This window comes from Primulina huaijiensis, chromosome 1, assembly GCF_012295235.1.
Source record: "Primulina huaijiensis isolate GDHJ02 chromosome 1, ASM1229523v2, whole genome shotgun sequence".
Taxonomy (NCBI): Eukaryota; Viridiplantae; Streptophyta; class Magnoliopsida; order Lamiales; family Gesneriaceae; genus Primulina; species Primulina huaijiensis.
In genome coordinates this window covers 7,106,376-7,127,586 of record NC_133306.1, presented here as the reverse complement: position 1 = coordinate 7,127,586, position 21,211 = coordinate 7,106,376, and the positions used below count along the sequence as shown (strand labels likewise).

Genomic DNA, 21,211 nt, shown 5'->3' with positions numbered 1-21,211 from the left:
ATATAGACCACATAAAGATATGCTTTTTCCTCACATCTTAGAAAAAATTTATCTTATGATTTTATATATATAATATATTTATAAGATAAAGATATGATATTTCTACTTCTTCAACAAGATACATATTTGAGCCCGTGACCCCCCTCATCCCATGTTGAAATATTATTTCAATGAACTTGGATTGCAAACAGAGAGTGCTTTGTATTTTAATTTATCATAATTGAAAAAAATTATCTTAATTCAAAAAATTTATGTAGCAATAATATTTAAATCATGAAATGGAATATTATTTAGAAAAATGAGATTGGGCATGATTTGTTGGTTGCCACCACATTTCGTATTTTAATGGGAAAATTGGTGTTGTGGGCCTGTGAGTACAATGGACTAACCCATTCGTGGGCTCATCCAAGATACCCATGTTGGCCCTCATTAAACCGTATCTTTTTCAAGTCTTCATTTCTCGTACAATCAATTATCCATCCAAAAACTCAGGGCCGTTATGTGTCGGACAAAATTGTTGAAATATTATTTAAAAATGTGTTAAATATTTGTGTTGAAAATGTGAATGTTGAATGTTGAAAATTAGGTAAAATTAGGTGTTGAATGTTGAAAATTAGTGTGTGATGATGTAGGCAATGATGTATTTTATTTTTGGATTATTTGTAAAAATTTTCTATAAATAGATCTCTCATTTGTGAAGAAAATCACAATTGAGTTGAGAGAAAAATATTATAAAGTGTGTAGTGTGATAATTTTGAGAGTTTGAGATTTTTACTTTTTTACCGTAAATTTTTACTTTTTCACAACACGTTATCAGCACGAAGCTCTAAAAGTCCTCCATATTTTTCCAAGCTCCGAACAGAAGAAAAAGGTAACAAAAGTAATAATATTTATTTTACTGTTATTTATTTATTGTTTATATATGTAATATATAATATAATGTTATTGTTAGAAATAATAAAAATAATTTTTTCAAAAACTTGTTATAAATCCTGGGAGGATGTTAAGACGACATCCCACACTCCCGGTAAGGGATACGACAAGTATAAAAGCCTATAAGGTTTTTTAAACAAAATAACTTATGACACCTAATTATAATAATGTGATATGATATACATAATTATTTAAATATGACTAATATTATATACACCATATTATTACCATAAAATTATACAAATACATACATTTATTTTCTTATACACCAACGGTAATAAACGGTAACAAAACGGCTAGTTTTTGCTCTATAAATACAATCTCACAAATACATTCAATCACTCCAACTTTCTCTTCTTCTCTAAAAATTATTCTTCATCAAATTTTCGAAGAAAAAAAGAAGATGGCTTTCACGAGGTTATTTTTAATTATTTTGGTTATCATACTCACCAGTCTTGTATTTATCGGAGAATATCCTCCTCGTGTGTTTTCTTTATTTTTACGAATACTTGTACTTGTTGTTTATCCATTACTTTGTATTGCAATATTCATTAACTAATAAAATGCATCGTAATTTTTAGTACCACCATGGCAAACTTGGCAAAGCTCGAATTCATCGCTCTTGATATTACTGGGAAAAACTATATGCCATGGACTCTTGATGTAGAAATGCATCTTGAGTCATTGGGTCTAAGCGAGACCATTAAAGAAAATGGTATATCTTCATCACAAGAAAAAGCAAAAGCTATAATATTTTTACGACGACACCTTGATGAAGGTTTAAAATGTGAATATCTCATCGAAAAAGATCCCATGGCTCTGTGGAAAGGATTAAAAGAGAGATTTGAACATATAAGGGAAGTTATACTTCCGACCGCCCGTGATGAATGGAATATGTTAAGATTCCAAGACTTTAAAAAAGTCAGTGATTACAATTCAGCGATGTATAGAATAATCTCGCAGTTAAAATTTTGTGGACATGAGGTTACAGAATCGGAAATGCTTGAAAAAACATTTTCCACGTTTCACGCATCAAATATAACACTACAGCAACAATATAGAGTGCGTGGATTTGCGAGATATTCTGAACTCATCGCCTGTCTTCTTGTGGCGGAAAAGAACAACGAGCTATTAATGAGAAATCATCAGTCCCGACCCACTGGATCAACAGCATTTCCAGAAGTAAATGCTGTAAGCAAAAATGAATTTAAACCTGGAAACCAAAATCAAAGTTACAGACAAGATTTTGGTCGAGGACAAAATCGAGGTCGTGGTCGTGGTCGTGGACGTGGACGTGGACGTGGAAGTGGTCGTGGTCGTGGACGCGGCCGTGGTTTTGAAAATAATCGAGATAGTTATTTCTATAACTCATCTCAAAAGAACGTCCCAAACCACCCACCGAAAAGGCATCAAGAGAATATGAGTGTTAATGAGAATCACTCAAAAAGATTTGAAAGTTCTTGTTTCAGATGTGGTACTCCAGGACATTGGTCCCGTATTTGTCGAGCCCCTGAGCACCTTTGTAAACTTTATAAAGAATCAATAAAGGGGAAAGAAAAGGAGACCAACTTTACTGAACACAGTGAACCTTTGAGTGGTTCAACTCATTTTGATGCTGGAGATTTTCTGATTGATTTCTCAGATAATGATCAATTTGATGGTGGAATAAATATGTAAAATATTTTATTTTTTATGTATTCGTATGATAATGTTTTATAGTGTGTTATATTGTATTGTATTTTATTGTCAATAATTTTATTTCATTGCATATTTTTTTGAAGTTCAAATATGGAAAATGCTACGAACCAAGCTGAAGTTTGCATACCTGATAGTGGTACAACGCACACTATCCTCCGAGATAAAAGATATTTCTTGGAACTAAAACCAACAAAAACAACGGTGAATACAATATCAGGTCCTGTAGACTTGATTAAAGGATGTGGTAAAGCACAATTTTTGTTACCTAATGGTACAAAATTTTTGATCAATGATGCTTTATATTCACCACAATCGAAAAGAAATTTGTTGAGTTTTAATGATATATATTCCCATGGGTATGATACTCAAACAATGAATGAAGGGAATGAGAAATATATGTGTCTTACCACATATAAATCAGGAAAGAAATATGTGATTGAAAAACTACCAATGCTCCCTACTGGATTGCATTATACACATATACGTCCCATTGAATCAAACATGGTAATTGATAATTCTTCAATATTAACCAATTGGCATGATCGATTAGGACATCCTGGTTCAACAATGATGCGAAGAATTATAGAAAATACACATGGTCATCCATTGAAAGACCAGAAGATCTTTCAGAATAATAAGTTTCAATGTAAAGCATGTTCTCTTGGAAAACTTATTATAAGACCATCACCAGCCAAAATCCAAACTGAATCACCAATGTTTCTTGAACGTATTCAGGGTGATATTTGTGGACCAATCCATCCACCATGTGGACCATTCAGATACTTTATGGTATTGATTGATGCCTCCAGCAGATGGTCACATGTATGTTTATTGTCAACTCGAAATGTTGCATTTGCAAGATTACTTGCTCAAATAATAAAATTGAGGAATCAATTTCCCGATTATACAATCAAGAAAATTAGACTTGATAATGCTGGTGAATTTACTTCCCAGACTTTCAATGATTATTGTATGTCTATGGGAATCATTGTTGAGCATCCTGTTGCTCATGTACATACTCAAAATGGATTGGCTGAATCATTGATTAAACGTCTGCAAATGATTGCTAGACCAATGATTATGAAAACAAAGCTCCCTATTTCTATATGGGGACATGCAATTTTACATGCTGCTTCATTAATTCGCATCAGACCAAGTGCATATCATAAATACTCCCCATTGCAGCTTGCATTTGGTAAAGAACCAGACATTTCTCATCTGAGAATTTTTGGATGTATGGTGTATGTGCCTATTGCACCACCTCAACGAAAGAAAATGGGACCTCAAAGAAAGATTGGAATTTATATTGGTTATGATAGTCCATCGATCATTCGATATCTTGAACCACAGACAGGCGACGTGTTCACAGCACGTTTTGCTGATTGTCATTTTAATGAGGAAATCTTCCCAATGTTAGGGGGAGAACAGAAACATACCGAAAAAGAAATTACATGGTATGTATCATCATTGTTACATCTGGATCCAAGAACAAAACAATGTGAAAAAGATGTACAGCAAATTGTGCACTTGCAAAGAATAGCAAATCAAATACCAGATGCATTTGCAGACACAAAAGGGGTAACTAAATCATATATACATGCTGCAAATGCCCCTGCTCGAATTGAAATTCCGAAGAAACAAATTGAAGATAGTCATGATGTCATTAAACGCCTGAAGCGTGGAAGGCCAGTTGGTTCCAAGGATAAAAATCCTCGAAAAAGAAAATTCATAGAGAAACACAATGATCACAAAATAGAGAATGATGTTCCTGAAGAAACACATAATGATCACAAAATAGAGAATGATGTTCCTGAAGAAACACATGATGATGAAAATGTTTTGTCAGAACCACAAACTGACGAGAATCATGAAATCTCTATCAATTATATTAATACTGGAAAAATATGGAACCGAAAAGATATAGAAGAAATTGATGATATATTTTCTTATAATGTGGCAATCGACATCATAAATGATAATGAAGATCATGAACCAAAATCTTTTGGTGAATGTAAAAATCGGCAGGATTGGATAAAATGGAAAGATGCCATCCAGGTTGAATTGGATTCGCTAAATAAACGTAATGTTTTTGGACCTATAGTCCTTACACCTGAAGGTGTAAAACCTGTTGGATACAAATGGGTTTTTATTCGAAAGCGAAATGAGAAAAATGAAATAGTAAGATATAAAGCTCGACTTGTTGCACAAGGTTTTTCTCAAAGGCCTGGAATTGATTATGAAGAAACGTATTCTCCTGTGATGGATGCAATTACGTTTCGGTATTTGATTAGCTTGGCAGTATCTGAAAATTTAGAAATGCGTCTTATGGATGTTGTTACAGCCTACTTATATGGATCACTTGATAGTAATATATATATGAAAATCCCTGAAGGATTTAAGATGCCTGAAGCACAAAGTTCAAAACCCAGAGAATGTTATTCTGTGAAATTACTAAGATCATTATATGGGTTGAAGCAATCCGGCAGAATGTGGTATAATAGGCTAAGTGATCACTTGATGAAAAAGGGATATGTAAATAATTCAATATGCCCTTGTGTTTTCATTAAGAAAACAACATCCGGATGCGTAATTATTGCTGTATATGTTGATGATTTAAACATCATTGGAACAAATAAGGAAATTCAAGAAGTTGTGTCATACTTGAAAGAAGAATTTGAAATGAAGGATCTTGGAAAAACCAAGTATTGTCTGGGTTTACAAATTGAACAAAAAGAATGTGGAATATTTGTTCACCAGACAAATTATACAGAAAAGATCCTTAAACGTTTTAATATGGACAAATCAAATCCTTTAAGTACTCCAATGGTTGTTAGATCATTAAACATAGAAAAGGATCCATTCCGTCCATGTGAAGATGATGAAGATATTCTTGGTCCAGAAGTACCATATCTAAGTGCTATCGGTGCCCTTATGTATCTTACAAATTGTACAAGGCCTGATATATCTTTTGCCGTAAATTTATTGGCAAGATTTAGCACATATCCAACAAAGAGACATTGGAACGGAATTAAACATATATTCCGTTATCTACGAGGAACGACAGACTTGGGACTTTTGTATTCAAAAGATGCTAATCCAAGTATAATTGGTTATGCCGATGCTGGATACTTATCTGATCCACACAAAGCACGTTCTCAAACTGGATATGTATTTACTCGTGGAGGCACTGCAATTTCTTGGCGTTCACAGAAACAAACACTTGTAACAACTTCATCAAATCATGCCGAGATTATTGCACTACATGAAGCAAGCCGTGAATGTGTGTGGTTAAAATCAATGACTCAACATATCCAAATCTCATGCGGATTATCATTCGACGAGAAGCCTGTGATACTATATGAAGATAATGCTGCATGTGTTGCTCAAATGAAAGAAGGATACATAAAAAGCGACAGAACTAAACATATTCCTCCTAAGTTCTTCGCATTCACCAAGGAGCTTGAGAAGAATAAATGTATTGATGTTCGTCACATTCAATCAAGTGAAAACTCATCAGATCTCTTCACAAAGGCACTTCCTACGACAATATTCAGAAAGCACATATATAATATTGGGATGCGCAATCTACGAAATTTGTGAAGAATTGTTCGTGTCAACATGAGGGGGAGTTTACGTGACTGCACTCTTTTTCCCTTACTATGGTTTTTATCCCAATGGGTTTTTCCTAGTAAGGTTTTTAACGAGGCAGTATAAAAACACGTAATGTATACAATCATTATGATCATCATCACAAGGGGGAGTGTTGAAATATTATTTAAAAATGTGTTAAATATTTGTGTTGAAAATGTGAATGTTGAATGTTGAAAATTAGGTAAAATTAGGTGTTGAATATTGAAAATTAGTGTGTGATGATGTAGGTAATGATGTATTTTATTTTTGGATTATTTGTAAAAATTTTCTATAAATAGATCTCTCATTTGTGAAGAAAATCACAATTGAGTTGAGAGAAAAATATTATAAAGTGTGTAGTGTGATAATTTTGAGAGTTTGAGATTTTTACTTTTTTACCGTAAATTTTTACTTTTTCACAACAAAAATAATATTTTATTTTTAGTTCAACAAATATTCCAACTCAATTTTTTTTTAAAATTAATTAAAATGATATATTTTAAAAAAATTTATGAGAAAATGATATAATTATCATTTACAGAATATTACAATATCTATTCTTGCCATCTATCATTCGAACCAGACAATTCACTCAAATAACGAGCAACTCTTCTATCTCGCCGTTCTTACCATGAAACCCGTAGGTTATAAATCTCCTTTGTTTCGGTGCGCTTGGCCGTAAGTTTTTTCATGTCTCAAATTTGAGACTTAAGTGTCAGATGAAATATAAACCATTGACCACAAGTTTTGTTATCTTCGAGCTCAAACAAATTATGTTTGAGTAACTTCATGGTCCCGAAAAAGGGGGGAAAAAAAAAAACAAAGCAACACATTATATCCATGATTAGGTCTCTTGTGAGACGGTCTCATGAATCTTTATCTGTGAGACGGATCAATCCTACCAATATTCACAATAAAAAATAATACTTTTTCATAGATGACCCAAATAAGATATCCGTCTCACAAAATACGACCCGTGCGATCGTCTCACACAAGTTTTTGTGTATATTCCATTGTCCATGGATCACCTAGAGCAAATTCAACATTTACAGAAGAAAGGTATACCATCTTCTAAGACCCCAAAAAATGGATCCAGTTACATTTTTCCAACTAACATGTGGCGCTCAAAGCATTGCATACACTTTCACATATATAAAAATCATAACTGTGCAATGAACAAAAGTTACAGACATGGAATGATACCCCATCTGCACCAGGCTTGTCAATAACGTGTATTTCGTAACCGAGCTTCATCCAACTTATGTCAGATTTAGAGGCAATCGCTCCTCTCCGCAGAATACAAAAAAGATTTGTTCTTTCCAATCAGCAATCTATGCCCCTGAAATGTATTCCTTCTCCAGGACGCTGAACATGATTTTCAGGCGATCCTGCAAATTAGACAGGATGTTTTTTGTGATTCTCTTTTGATATATTGTGTATCTCAACCACGCGATTCCAATGTATACTTGGACATTGCATCCTACGGACCTTGAAGGTAAATCTTCGACTTGATACCTTAAATGAAGCTGCATAAAAACCATCACGCGTAATCAGTAAAAGGAATCTTGCATCAGGACAGAGCCATGATTTTGTACTAGGGGAACTAGACCGGTGTTCATGAGGGGAGGAAAGTAGAATTTTTCAGAAAAAAATTACTGATAAAATCTCAAAATTTTCACTTGGCCTTTGCTAGATCCACACATGTTTGTTTTTCGTCAGAAAAAAATATAAATCATACAAGTCAAGACTCGAGCCAAAGATATTTCATGTAGTTGGTCAGAAATGCTCTTACAGTGAAATAGTCGCCAAGAGGAACCCCGTGGAGAGTCATGACCTCTTCTATAAGCCAACCATTTCTATCGGGAAGCGTAGACTTTTGCTGAGTGCTGGTCACTTCTCCTCTGTAACGGGATACATGTTTATCGAATTTGTAATATAGTTGTCTCTGATAAACATCCGAATTTTCAGATTCCCAGGGGGTGTGAGAGTAGTTGAGGCATCCGGCTCGTTCCATGACATTTTGATCAATTTCACCCCCTCTGAACAACTCCATAAAGAAACTAGTCTGGAAGTAATGAATGAAAACTTTTAACATCTCAACATACACACGAAGCAAATATGGATTGCATGGAGAATCAAAATCTCATAGCAGAGAAAATCGATCTGATCTAAACAAAAACGTAAATAAATGGTGGTGCAAAAGGTTCAACACTCACAGGAAGAGATAGGATTGAAGAATAAGCCATAGACATGTTAACATCCTCGATTCCAATAAAAGATCCGCTCTCCTCAGTTTGAAGGGGTCTTAGTTCATTTTCATCATCTCCCGCGTGAAGATTTTGAGCCTCGAGTTCCTCTGCAGCTTGGACCTTTTTGGCTATGGAGTCCTCTACAGCAGTTTCTTCACTATTAGAATTGGATTCTTCCTCAACCATTTCAACCTTTTGTGCAGGAGTCAAGGCTCTTGCCTTCCAGAGTACCATGATTGTTCTGAACAGTATTCACAAGTTTTCTTTTAGAAAAAGAAACTGGGATAAATCATGAATACGTAGAAAATGTAAAAAATCGTGAGCAAAAATCATTCTAACACGCGTCAGATAAGCCATTCAGGAAAGAAGTGAGACTTAGTAGAATCATGATTATTACCTGTGAGCGATATTGAAAGATACGAATGAGTGAAAATGAAAATTCAGTCTGCCTTCTGCATCCTGTGTCCTCGCTCCATGACGTGCATCAAAACCTTTTCCGGGCCTTAGTGTCATGATGATGATTGGACTTCCCATTGATGACAAAGTTGGAGGTATAACTTGAATATCTTCTATATCTTCACAGAGAAAGTAAAACTTGGTTTTCCGACCAAATAGATCGGCGTGGAACCCGATAATTCTTGGCGACAGGAAGAGACGGCCCTGCCATCATATCAATAAATCATTAACAATTACCTAAATTGTGTAAACGCATAAAAGTGGGAGTTGGATTTGTTAATTCCAACTTAAATGATTTGGCTTATTGGCTAGTGTCCAATGATAAAAAAAAGAAGAAGAAGATGCAATGAAACACAACACAAGACAATATAAGATCCTTGTATTTCAATCATAAAGGCCTACATTTACAACACAACACGGGAATAAAACTCTGATAAACTCTCCTAGTTTTAAATGAAATAATCACCCCTCTGTATTCACTTTTATAGAAGTAAAAATATCTTGATATAATATTTATTACAACTAAAACACATTGGAATTATACAAAAGATGCATCATAAATTATTAATATAATATCTAAATTCCACAATATATTCTTTGATTTCTAACAGTTGCCGAAAAATATACCTGGAGAGGCATTTTCCGTTTCAAGTGGCAAGCAAAGTCATTGATGAGAAACTCCTCAGGTGGAAGTCCGAAAAGCTTTTGAAATGCTGAATTTGTTTGAGGAGAACGAACTCTTATCTGCAAACAATTCATGCATTGATTAAAGAGAAAACAAAATGTGTAATTTGACCGTGAAGTGAATCCATAAGACAGAAAGAATTTCACCTTTTTTCCGACCTCCTTTTCCATCTTAGTTATATAATCTTTCACGACATTGCTACCCCTTGTATCATTCAAGAAAATTCTTAAATGCAACTTTGACTGGCATGCTTGAGCTAACTTTCCTTCAAGAGTAATCCATACATCAGATAAATCTGAAACACTAGATTTCAAGAAATTAATCTGAGTGCGCCCAAGTGATATAGCTTCATCAAAGGGCCCATCAAAATCGAAAACTTCCATATCCAACACAGATGGAGGCTCATCCATTGCATCAAATTCAAAAATTTCTGCATGAGACATGGATCTCAGTGGAAATTGAACACAAAACATAACCCCAAAATAAGAGTGAACTACATCTCAATCTTAGAAAGAAACATATCACACAATTAGCAACCAATAGAACAAAAAGATCCTAAATTTACCGTTCCAAAGAGGGTCAGATTTCTGGAACTTGATAGAGCTGGTTCTCGTTTTCCCGTTGCAAGTGAATACCACATAAGGATCCGAGAACCCACTTGAGTCAACAGCTGCAAAACTACTTCCTTCAATTAAGGCAACCGTGAGCAACCAACCTTTCCCTTGTGCTTTGAGTCCATGATCCGTGCCTTCAACATAGTAATGGAAAGGGGTAAAATTCGCATCGTCAGATAGGTTGTCATTAACCCCAGAAACTACACAATTATGAATAATTCTATTTGAATACCTTTTTGCAATCTTGCCTGAATAAATCGAGACATCAACTCTAACGCTTGTTTGCCTTGCAGAACTAGTATTCCAGACACAAACAATTCACCAATGGAATCAGGCAAGTCCAAACCAATAAACTCAAGACCATGAATTGTGCTAGGCATGGCCAGCCATATATGCACAATAACATATAACCCTATGCAAATGGTCGAGAACACTGTGAAATTCACAAAATACTGAACCGCCAATTTCCAGTCGGACTGGCTCTCAGCCTGAAGAGTTGCCAAAAGTTGATCTTTCTCGGACCCGATATCTTTAATGTCAACCGGCTTTACATTCTGGGAGAGCAACTTCTGATACTGGTCAAAGCTGTCCTTTATGCCTTGTCTCGCTCCCCCTTCAATCATGCCTTTCATCATAGTGCTTTGCAAAAAGTTAACCCGCCAAGAGATTACCAGCCGAGATGACTGCTCCCCGGATGGTTGATCTGGCCCTGGAGCAATGCAGTAAAGCACTTCTGCCCTAAAAGTTTTCCCATATGGAGCATCTGGAGTGCTCACAGAGGCTAAAACAGCAAATGTCTTTGAGTCAGCTTTCAAATATGTTTGCTCCTCTATAGCTTTTAAAGCTTTAATCAATTTACTCGGAGCTTTAGTATAGGAAACCACTCTTGTAAGGCTTTCACCTTCATTCTCAAATTTCCAGGGTCCTATCAACAAATCAGTAGAACCTTGTAAGTCCGATGAAGACTTCAAAAAGTTTGAATCAGGCGAAAAGAGTATTGAGTTCAGCTCCTGTGGCCTTACTCCATACAGTTGGTCCACAACTATCCCTCCAGATAAGCTACTTGGAATTTCGCCTCCTCGGTCGCTCATCTCCATACTTTTCATCAATTCTTCAAAATCAACCGATGAGGATTTTTCTTCGGGCAACTTGCCCTCCAACACCACGGAACCCACACCTTGGGTTAACTCTGCTGCATCAGTTGCATCAGCAGTAGCAACAGGCATTGAGTCCACATTTTTATTAAAAATTTGAGCAATTCGACCAGCTAATGTTGTTTGATATAATTTTTCCTCTCTAGACGGGACAGAATCTTCTACCCTCATAGGGGAAGATGGTCTTAGAGAAGAAGACTTCCTTGGCGAGCCTAGAGAATCTACAGGCTTTCTTGGCGAGTTTAAGTTTACAGAATCACTGAATTGTGGCACATCCAATAATGAGTTATTATTTGACACACACACTGTGAGAAGAATTTCACCTATATATGAGAATAGAGCACTTGTCAATTATCAGCTGATGAACTAAATCAGGACTTCTACTAAACATCCCATCTTTTTATTTATGAAAAATCACTCCATCATCCATCATAAATAAAGAAAAGATGGAAATTAAACTAAGCTATCACTCAACATATCAAACTCTCCATTGACCTATTATTCAACCAAACATATCCTAAATTGAACAGCTATTTTAGCATCATAAACTCAAAATCGGAAATTTCATCACCGGTGATCTCAAAGTACATAATCAACAATGCCCATTAGAGAAAAAACATTAAGTTAAATCCATACCACAATCTTTGTTCTTGGCCTTTCTATCCTTAGGCTGCAAGGAGAACCAAATAGTGCCAAGGGACTTGTCCTTGGCTTCAAAAACCCAAGAAACGGGCACCTTGACCTCCCCAATAAAATCATCATTGAAGAACATGTCTTCATCAAAAACAGATATAAGAAGCTCTTCTTTCAAATCATCGACTTTAAAATAAAATTCCTCACACCATGAAGGGTTCAAGCATTTCTTGATAACTTTGCTCCTGTACCTCTGCCTCCCTAACTGTAATTTCACATACGGATCACTGAACCCGTTTGGGTCCATTGCCGGTAGGTTTCTTGCTTCGATTACGCGCACTAGAAGCTTCATTGTTCGCGGGAAACCAAATCAAGATCGAGTCTTTAGTTATTCCATCCCAAGAAAAACAAATTTCATTCTTAGTAAATCAATGAATCTTACATGAATAATTGAATTTCTATGGGGACAAATGTCGTGTTCAAGAAAGGAAACGCGTATTGTTTGCAATAAATAATATGCTTCGAACGGGACGGATGAATTCAATCAATAAATAATATGCTTCCAAAGATCAAGACTTTGGGTACAGAAATCACACAGAGTAAAGGGTTTACAAATAAACCATAAAGTTGAAATCTTAGGATATCAAAAACAGAGCCGATCACTCGGAAAAGAACCGTAGAACTCGAGAGAAACTGAACTGTAGTGTGAAGTAATTGGCTCGCTCCCGATTGAAGAGCAGGCAAAGTTAAAGGTCGGATTCTTGAGAAAAGAACACAACAGAATGAAGAATGAACTCTTCAAAGATCAAGAAAAATGGAGTTTAGATTCGTGGCTACTAGGGAAAGTTGAAAAATGAGCGTTTGACTTTTCGAAGCTTAGCACGTCTCCTTCTCGTACTTTCTTTCGAGCATTGACTTACAATAAACAATTTTCCATTTCACTGCAAGTTCTATTTTTCTACCATATTAACATTGATAGATCTGCACAAAACAAAAACATATTCCAGAATTGACTGTTAAGTAAGAGCAAAAGATGGAACGCATCTCTATTTAGTTGGACAACGTACATTAGTTATTCTAATAATTTGGATAATAAATTTCAAAAGATTTGAATTATTTTGCATGGATTTTACGCATATTTCAGTTTTAGTTAATTTAGTTGTATTCTATCTTTTTTAAAAAATTAGTTATTCTGATTAATGTGTGTATGTATATTTTGAAGTAGATTTATATGTATATTCGATTGGTTTGATTTGGTAAATGGCAAGTTAGATTTAACCAAATAAAATTTAATTGGTTTAGTTTTTTATAATTCGATCACGCCGAAATGATCGATCAATTGAACATCTTATGGCAAGCTAAATGTATCAAATAAATTTATCATTTAATATTTTAATTGAATATAGATGCATATATTTTTACTATATTGTTAAAAATGATATCATGTTCTTATTTTTCCCGGTAATTATAAGTTTTGGTGATATGCTGTAAAACATGAAAGTGCACTTGATGGAATTCAGCAAATACGTAAAATTAGCAGAAGAATATCAGAAGTAGGGACGTAAATGAATCAAATCGCTCACGAGTTACTCGGAGCTCGACTTAGTAAAAAATTCGTTCGAGATCGTTAGTTAAACTTATCGAGCCGAGCTTGACAGTTTATCGGACCGAGCTAAAGCTTTATGATGTTCGATTTGTAAGCTCGTGATCCTGTTCTTTTTTAGGGCTACCTTGTTGAGCCATGAGTTTTTGTCACACATTCCTATTTTAGTGAAATGCGGGATATTGAAATGCAATAAATGAAAAAATATCCCTTAAGTCTTCATATCTTAGTTGGCCTTGAATAAAAGTACTCGATGAGCTCTAAAACGAGTTTGTTAGACTAAATAAAAAATGAACTTGTTTAACGAGCTCGAAAACGAGTTCATTTAATGAGCCGAGCTCGAGCTCGAGCCATGATCATTAAACATGATAAACGAGTTATTAATGAACCGAACTCAATTTATTATGAATCGAGCTCGAGCTATTAATAAATAAAGCTCGAATCGAGCTTGAGCCTGATAGTGCTCGGCTCAGCTCGTTTACATCCTCCTAATCAAAATACCCCTCTTACATATTTCAGAAGACCTTATCTAAGAAGTTTTCGCTGAAAATTAACTTAATATCATGTGACTTCACTGAATCATATTATCGATTGAACTTTGAATTTTTCCTACTATGGTCAAACTCAATAATCAGCAAATCCTAAGTTCAGAAATGTTTTGGGCAATATGATTGTTTTATAGTAGTGCACCAAGCATTAATTGTCGCATATTATTTTGAGTAAAAGACAAAAGGCACATGGAACTTAATACTATTTATGTTATTACTTGCGTACAATTAATTTATAGTCGTTCAAATCTGAACGTTGCATTTCCTATATGTAATGCTGATCCAAGACTCAAATTGAAGCTCCACGAATCACATCAAATCATAATCTATCTAAAATTTAGAAGTTCTAAAACTCTTCTAATATATTGCTTAGAGCGCACGATCAAAAGTTCAATATGATCAAGCAACAAATCTCGTGTGATGTTTTCATAATCTCTTATATTGTATTCTAGTTTTATCTTTTATTAAGTGTGAGTATATGCAGAAAGATTATTTCAATGCAGATTTTAGTAAGTTGTTAAAGTTGAGTGCTAAGAATTTCAGTAAAAGATTTGATAAGTTTTAATAAAGTGGATTGTTGTGATCTTTGTAATTATCAAAGTATTTTAGTTGAATTTTCTAAAAACGAAAGGAGAAATATAGGAAGATTTTTTCATTCCAACTTTCACAAAAAAAACTCGTGTCATTTCTTTTCAACATTGTGTTACATCATTTGCATATGTCTATTGATTTTGCATGTCTATCGTATGACCTCGTTTAAATATAATCATTTCAAATTGTAATATGATTTTTTTATTAATTTTTATAATTATGATATTAACACTATTTGTATATAAATCAAATAAATTATAAAAATGATTATATAAACAAGTAATGTGTGTGCCTATATACTGGTATCCTTTAAAACTGTATGTCTTCCTTCTACATCCAAGGAAAAATCTTGCCATTCTCCAGAAGGAATTATTTAAAATTTAGTATATAAAATTATATATATATGATATACCCAAACAAGTCTGAAATGAAGGGGCATCTAAAAATCCATTCCATTAATTTCTATACTGAATACCGAATTGATACCCCATGGATGAGCCCATCAAGATCCGGCCCATATTTAGGGTCCACAGGTGAAGGGCCCATGAGAAGCCCAGGTATTCTCCTATAAATACCAGGTTTGAGCGTACGGTTATTTCATTCACTATATTGTTTTCAGCAGCACCCTTAGCTACTCCCCCGATATATCCTCAGTCTCTGACTTGAGCGTCGAAGGGTCTATGCTAGGACACCCTCCTGGCCCCCTTATAACGGTCTTATTCTTGATTTCAGGCTCAGGGTGATCTTAAAGCCCACGTCTGAACTAGTGACGCTCGTTGGGATCAGACCCGAAATTTCCCGTGAGTATCACTTGGCGCCGTCTGTGGGAAAACTTGAGTTGAGACGTAGAGATGGTAGGCAGGAAAGGAAGTAGAAGAGCTACCTCAGCATCATCGCGTCCTTAGAGGGGACCCGAACAGTCTCATGTTGAGACAAGACATGAACAACCGCGTCTTGAGACGAGACAGGAACAACCTCGTCAAGAGACAAGAACCGAGCAGCCCCTTCACGAGACAAGGGTCGAGCAAACCCGTCCCAATGAGAACGTGGGGAACTTGACCTTGGATCAGTTGGGCCAATTTATTAGCCGGACAGTGGATGAGGCCATGAAAAGGAATCAAGAGTCTGTGTCTGTAGAGGAACAGGCTGCCCGTCAGGAACGTGAGGAAAATGTTGAAGTCCACCAGAGCAGGGTGGAGGAGACGCAACCCCTCCCAACTGGGGAGATTAGTGAGATGGGGGAGATGTGGAAGGAGATACGGAGGTTGAGGGAGCAGGTAGGAAGCAGAGCGCCGGTACCCAAGAGAGGAAGCCCTTTTTCACTAGCCATCTTGGAGGAAGGGCTTCCTCCGAATTTCCGACAATCTAACATTGGTGAGTATGACGGACATACTGACCCTGAGGAACACTTGGGGAGATTTGAGAATGCGGCTTTGTTGCACCAATATTCAGATGGAGTCAGGTGCAGGGTGTTTCTGGGCATGTTGGTGAGGTCAGCCCAGCAATGGTTTAATACCCTGCAGCCCAACTCCATACAGTCTTTTGAGGATTTTGCTACAGCTTTCTTGCACCGATTTGCCAGCAGCAAGAGGCACAAGAGAAATTATTTGAGCCTTTTCGTGATGAAACAGCAAGAGATTGAAAATTTGCGATAATTTGTCCTGCGTTTCAACAGTGCAGCGCTGGAGATACCGACGGCTACCCCTGACATCATGATAAGTGCCTTTACACAAGGACTGAGGGGAGGGGAGTTTTTCAAGTCGCTTGTCAAGAAGCGTCCGTCGAGCTATGATGACTTGTTAGCTCGGGCGGAAAAATATGTAAACTTGGAAGATGCCCAACGGTACAGAAGGATGGAAAACCGACCCGGAGGGAGTAGGGTGGAGGGAGCTGAGAAATGCGGTAGGAAGAGAGGTGCATGTGAGAGGGAGGAGGACATAACCAGAAGTAGAGGACAATTCTCATCACATGTTCCTCTGAATAGGAGTCGGGATAAGGTAATGGAGGTAAGGGAGTCAGGGGAGAGAGGAGAGAAGTCGCAGAGGGTTGAGAGCAGTGCTCGACCTCCGTCGCGGGGTAGACAAGAAAGATCCTCGTCCGAGAGTGAGCTGAGATCTCGCCCATCTTCTAGGCGGGGTCGAGGCCCTCCGTGGATACACCAGAGGATCAAGGAGCCGAGGAGAGAAGGACGAGGTCAGGATGTCCCTCGGGAGCCCGCTGAACCGAGGAGGGGAATGGATGAGGATAACCACCCTACGAGAGGAATGATTCATATGATCTCGGGGGGTGCTACTGATGGGGATTCCAGGCGAGCGCGGAAGGCGCATGGGAGGAGGTTGGAGAATTTTGAAATATCTAGGAGTGCGGACTTACCTCAGGATCCTGTCATCAGTTCTGGACCGGATGACCTCCGAGGCATTGTGGCTCCTCATAACGATGCCTTGGTGGTGACGGCCACCGTTGCCAATTACGATGTGGCACGAATATTTATTGATAATGGAAGCTCTGTTAATATCCTGTTCAAGAGCACTCTGGATCAGATGAAGGTGGAGGGATTTGAGTTCCTATATGGACTTGCAGGACATGCCATCCCGCCACTCGGTCAGATTGTCCTTACTCTATCTTTGGGACATGAGCCTCGGCGGGTAACAAAGATGACAACGTTTACTGTGGTGGACACCCCATCCGCTTACAATGGAATTCTGGGACGACCAGCCCTAAAGGATTTCAGAGCTGTAGCGTCCACGTATCATCAGAAGTTGAAGTTTCTTGTAGGGAAGGAGGTTGGAGTCTTATGCAGGGACCAGAGGGTTGCGCGTCGGTGTTATGAGGGGATAGTGAAAGAAGAGGGGAAGAGGGCGCGTGTGGAGGTCAATATGATCAGAAGGGGGCGAAGCGGGTTGCCCGTAGTAGTGAGAGAGGTTCATGAGGTGATGGATGAGAAGCCGGAGATCGTGGCATTGAGGCCCGATAAGAAGACGCTAAGGATAGCCACTGACCTTGACCCAGAGATCAGGGATGAACTCATTACTTGTTTACATGCTAATCTCAGCGGGTTCGCTTGGTCAGCCCAAAAGCTCACAGGGACGAGCCCAGATGTAGCAGAACACCAATTAAACATTTTACCAAATTCTCGTCCCGTGAAGCAGAAGAAAAGACACTTCGGGCCCGAGAAAGATATAGTTATAAAGAAGGAGGTGGGAGAGTTGCTCAATGCTGGGCACATTCGAGAGGTACAGTTTCCTACTTTCGAATGTCGTTCTTGTTCCGAAGAGTTCAGGAAAGTGGAAGATGTGTGTGGACTTCAGAGATCTCAACAAGGCATGTCCTAAAGATTGTTATCCTTTGCCTCGGATAGATCAGTTGGTGGACTCCACAGCTGGACATCAGTATTTGTGCATGCTGGACGCTTATCAAGGGTACCACCAAATTCCCTTGGCTGTGGAGGATCAAGATAAAGTGAGTTTCATCACCTCTGAAAGAACTTTCTGTTACGTGGTCATGCCTTTCGGACTCAAAAATGCCGGAGCCACGTATCAGCGATTGATGGATAGAGTCTTTTCTGAGCAGGTGGGAAGGAATGTCGAAGTGTATGTGGACGACATCATGGTAAAATCAAAAGACTCAGCCCAGCTCATACTGGATTTGGTGGAAACCTTTGCCACCCTCAGATCCTACGGACTGAAGCTGAATCCTCAAAAGTGTATCTTCGGGGTGAGGAGTGGAAAGTTTTTGGGTTATATGGTGACAGAGAGGGGGATTGATGCTAACCTCGAGAAGGTTCGAGCTATCCAAGACATGGTTTCTCCCCGAGGACCGAATGATGTGCAGAAGTTGACGGGGAGGATCGCAGCGCTGGCGAGGTTTATCTCGAGGTCTGCTCACAGAAGCTTATCGTTCTTCCGGACTTTGCAGAAGGCGAAAAAATTTGAATGGGGTCCGGATTGCGAGAAGGCTTTCACAAAATTGAAGGAATATCTTGCCGAGCTTCATGTCCTGGCCAAACCGGCAGCTGGTGAGCCTTTGTTGGTATATTTATCTGCCACTAAAGGAGCTGTGAGTTTGGTTCTTGTCAAGCTAGATGGATCCATTCAACAGCCGATTTACTATGTTTCGCATGCACTCAAAGGGGCAGAGATCAGATACTCAGGGTTGGAAAAATTGGCTTTGACTTTGGTGATGACAGCAAGACGTTTGAGGCCATATTTCCTATCTCATCCAATTGTGGTATTCACCAACAGTCCATTGGGGAAGATCTTAACTCATTCAGATATGTCTGGTCGTTTTGTCAAGTGGACTACTGAACTGGGAGAGTATGACATCCAGTATGAGCCGAGAAAAGCTATTAAAGCACAAGCCTTAGCCGATTTTCTGGCTGAGACCGTGCAGCAAGAAAATGAGGACCCTTGGAAAGTATATGTGGATGGTTCATCTTCGAAGGAGAGAAGTGGTGTGGGAGTGGTACTGATTTTACCGGCTGGGGAGGAGGTGAAGTTAGCGGTAAGGTTGGACTTTCGAGCAGCCAACAATGAGGCAGAGTATGAGGCTGTGTTGGCAGGACTTCGAGCAGCCAGAAATGTGGGAGCTACCCAGGTACTTATTTTTTCTGACTCACAGCTGGTAGCACAACAGATGAAGGGAATGTATGATGTAAAAGATGAAAAACTTATTGAGTATGCTCAAGAAGTGGACAGAGTCAGAGAGAAATTCGCAGAGATTACATTTGAACAGATTCCCAGGAAAGAAAATGAAAAGGCGGACACTCTAGCCAAAATGGCTGGAATACTAGGAAGTTGGAAGACTAGAGATGTGGTATTCCAAGTTGAACTCACACTTCACACGAGTTCACCCGTAGTTGAACAGGAGGAGGAGGATTGGAGGACTGGCATAATTGATTACCTTAAAGAGGGAAAGCTTCCTGATAACCCTCGCAAAGCTCGTAAGTTGAAGACAAAGTGTTCGCGTTATGTGATGATCGGAGAAGTGTTGTATAGAACGTCTTTCGCAGGGCCGCTTCTTCGATGCTTGAGTTATCAAGAGGCTGATTATGTACTCCGAGAAGTTCATGAGGGGTGTTGTGGAAATCACCTGGGGGCTTATGCGTTGGCAAGGAAGGTGTTGCTAGCCGGTTATTGTTGGCCCTCACTGCTGCATGATGCTCAAGAGATAGTGATGTCTTGTGATAGTTGTCAACGTCATGCCCGGTTGCATCACCGGCCGACCGCGATGATGAAGGCTATCACGGCCGCTTGTCTTTTTGACCAGTGGGGAATGGATATTGTGGGGCCTTTTCCTATAGCTCCTGCTTAGAAAAAGTTCTTATTGGTGGCAGTTGACTATTTCTCGAAATGGGTGGAAGCGGAGCCGTTGGCAAGAATCACTGAGAATGACGTTCTGAAATTCTTATGGAATAATATAGTGTACAGATATGGGGTGCCTAGAAGATTGATATCTGATAATGGGAGACAGTTCCAAGGGGCTAAGATCCAAGCTTGGTGTAAAGAGATGAAGATCCAACAAGTCTTTGCATCTGTAGCTTACCCGCAGAGTAATGGGCAGGTGGAGGTGACTAATCGGACGCTGGTGCAGGGTCTGAAAGTTCGACTTGGCAATGCTAAGGGAAATTGGGTGGATGAGCTACCAAGTGTCTTATGGGCATACCGAACCACCCCAAGAGAAGGAACCAAAGAAACTCCTTTCAGTTTGGTCTATGGTAATGAGGCAGTGCTCCCAGCTGAGATTGGTTTGGAATCAACAAGAATAATGTTCTATGACGAAGACAATGGTGCGAGACGCGCCACTGACCTTGATCTTCTGGAAGAAAAGAGAGCGGCTGCCAGCATTCACATGGAAACTTATAAGAACCGCATTGCACAGTCTTATAATCGGAGGGTCGTTCAGAGAAACTTCCAGGTAGGTGACTGGTCCTGAGGAAGGTGCCAGAAGAGCAGAGAGGAAAGTTGGACCCAAAGTGGGAGGGTCCCTTCAAATTGATCGAGAGGCTGAGCTCTGGAGCCTATTACTTGGAGAATGCACAAGGCAAGGCTTTGAAGAGGCCTTGGATGCTTATCACCTTAGGAACTATTATTCTTGATTCTATCGTTGATGTATTTTATTTTCTGAATTTTCCTATGTAATCCGTTGGAATTCAATAAAATCAAGTTCTTCTTTTCAATTCATGAATGTTGTTGCATTGTGAGGGTGAAAAAAAAAGTTTATTTTCCTACTAAGCCATCGCCTAGTAGAGGAGCGGAGTTGGGGCAGGAGAAAAGTTAAATTTTCCTACTAAGGCATTGCCTAGTAGAGGAGTAGCGTGGATGAGAAAAATTAAATTTTCCTACTAAGGCATCGCCTAGTAGAGGAGCGAGTTGGGGCAAGAGAAACGTTAAATTTTCCTACTAAGGCATCGCTTAGTAG

At 38.4% G+C, this 21,211-nt stretch overlaps 1 protein-coding gene across 3 annotated transcripts; it reads right to left on the bottom strand.

Moving 5' to 3' along the window:
• Nucleotides 1–7,254: 7,254 nt before the first annotated feature.
• LOC140980682 (C2 and GRAM domain-containing protein At1g03370-like) lies at nucleotides 7,255–13,062 on the bottom strand. 3 transcript variants are annotated; one of them, XM_073446677.1, is made up of 9 exons: nucleotides 12,056–13,060; nucleotides 10,498–11,742; nucleotides 10,217–10,399; nucleotides 9,798–10,081; nucleotides 9,594–9,710; nucleotides 8,908–9,170; nucleotides 8,478–8,751; nucleotides 8,054–8,326; nucleotides 7,256–7,787 (listed from the first exon to the last, which is right to left on the bottom strand). In XM_073446677.1, exons 1-9 carry the CDS (start codon nucleotides 12,402–12,404, stop codon nucleotides 7,593–7,595), a joined length of 3,183 nt encoding a protein of 1,060 aa, XP_073302778.1. In that variant the 5' UTR covers nucleotides 12,405–13,060; the 3' UTR covers nucleotides 7,256–7,592. The 3 variants fall into 3 exon arrangements, with proteins under 3 accessions (XP_073302769.1, XP_073302778.1, XP_073302789.1); XM_073446688.1 differs by having other exon boundaries at nucleotides 10,498–11,454; XM_073446668.1 differs by having other exon boundaries at nucleotides 7,255–7,787; nucleotides 9,594–10,081; nucleotides 12,056–13,062.
• Nucleotides 13,063–21,211: the final 8,149 nt, after the last annotated feature.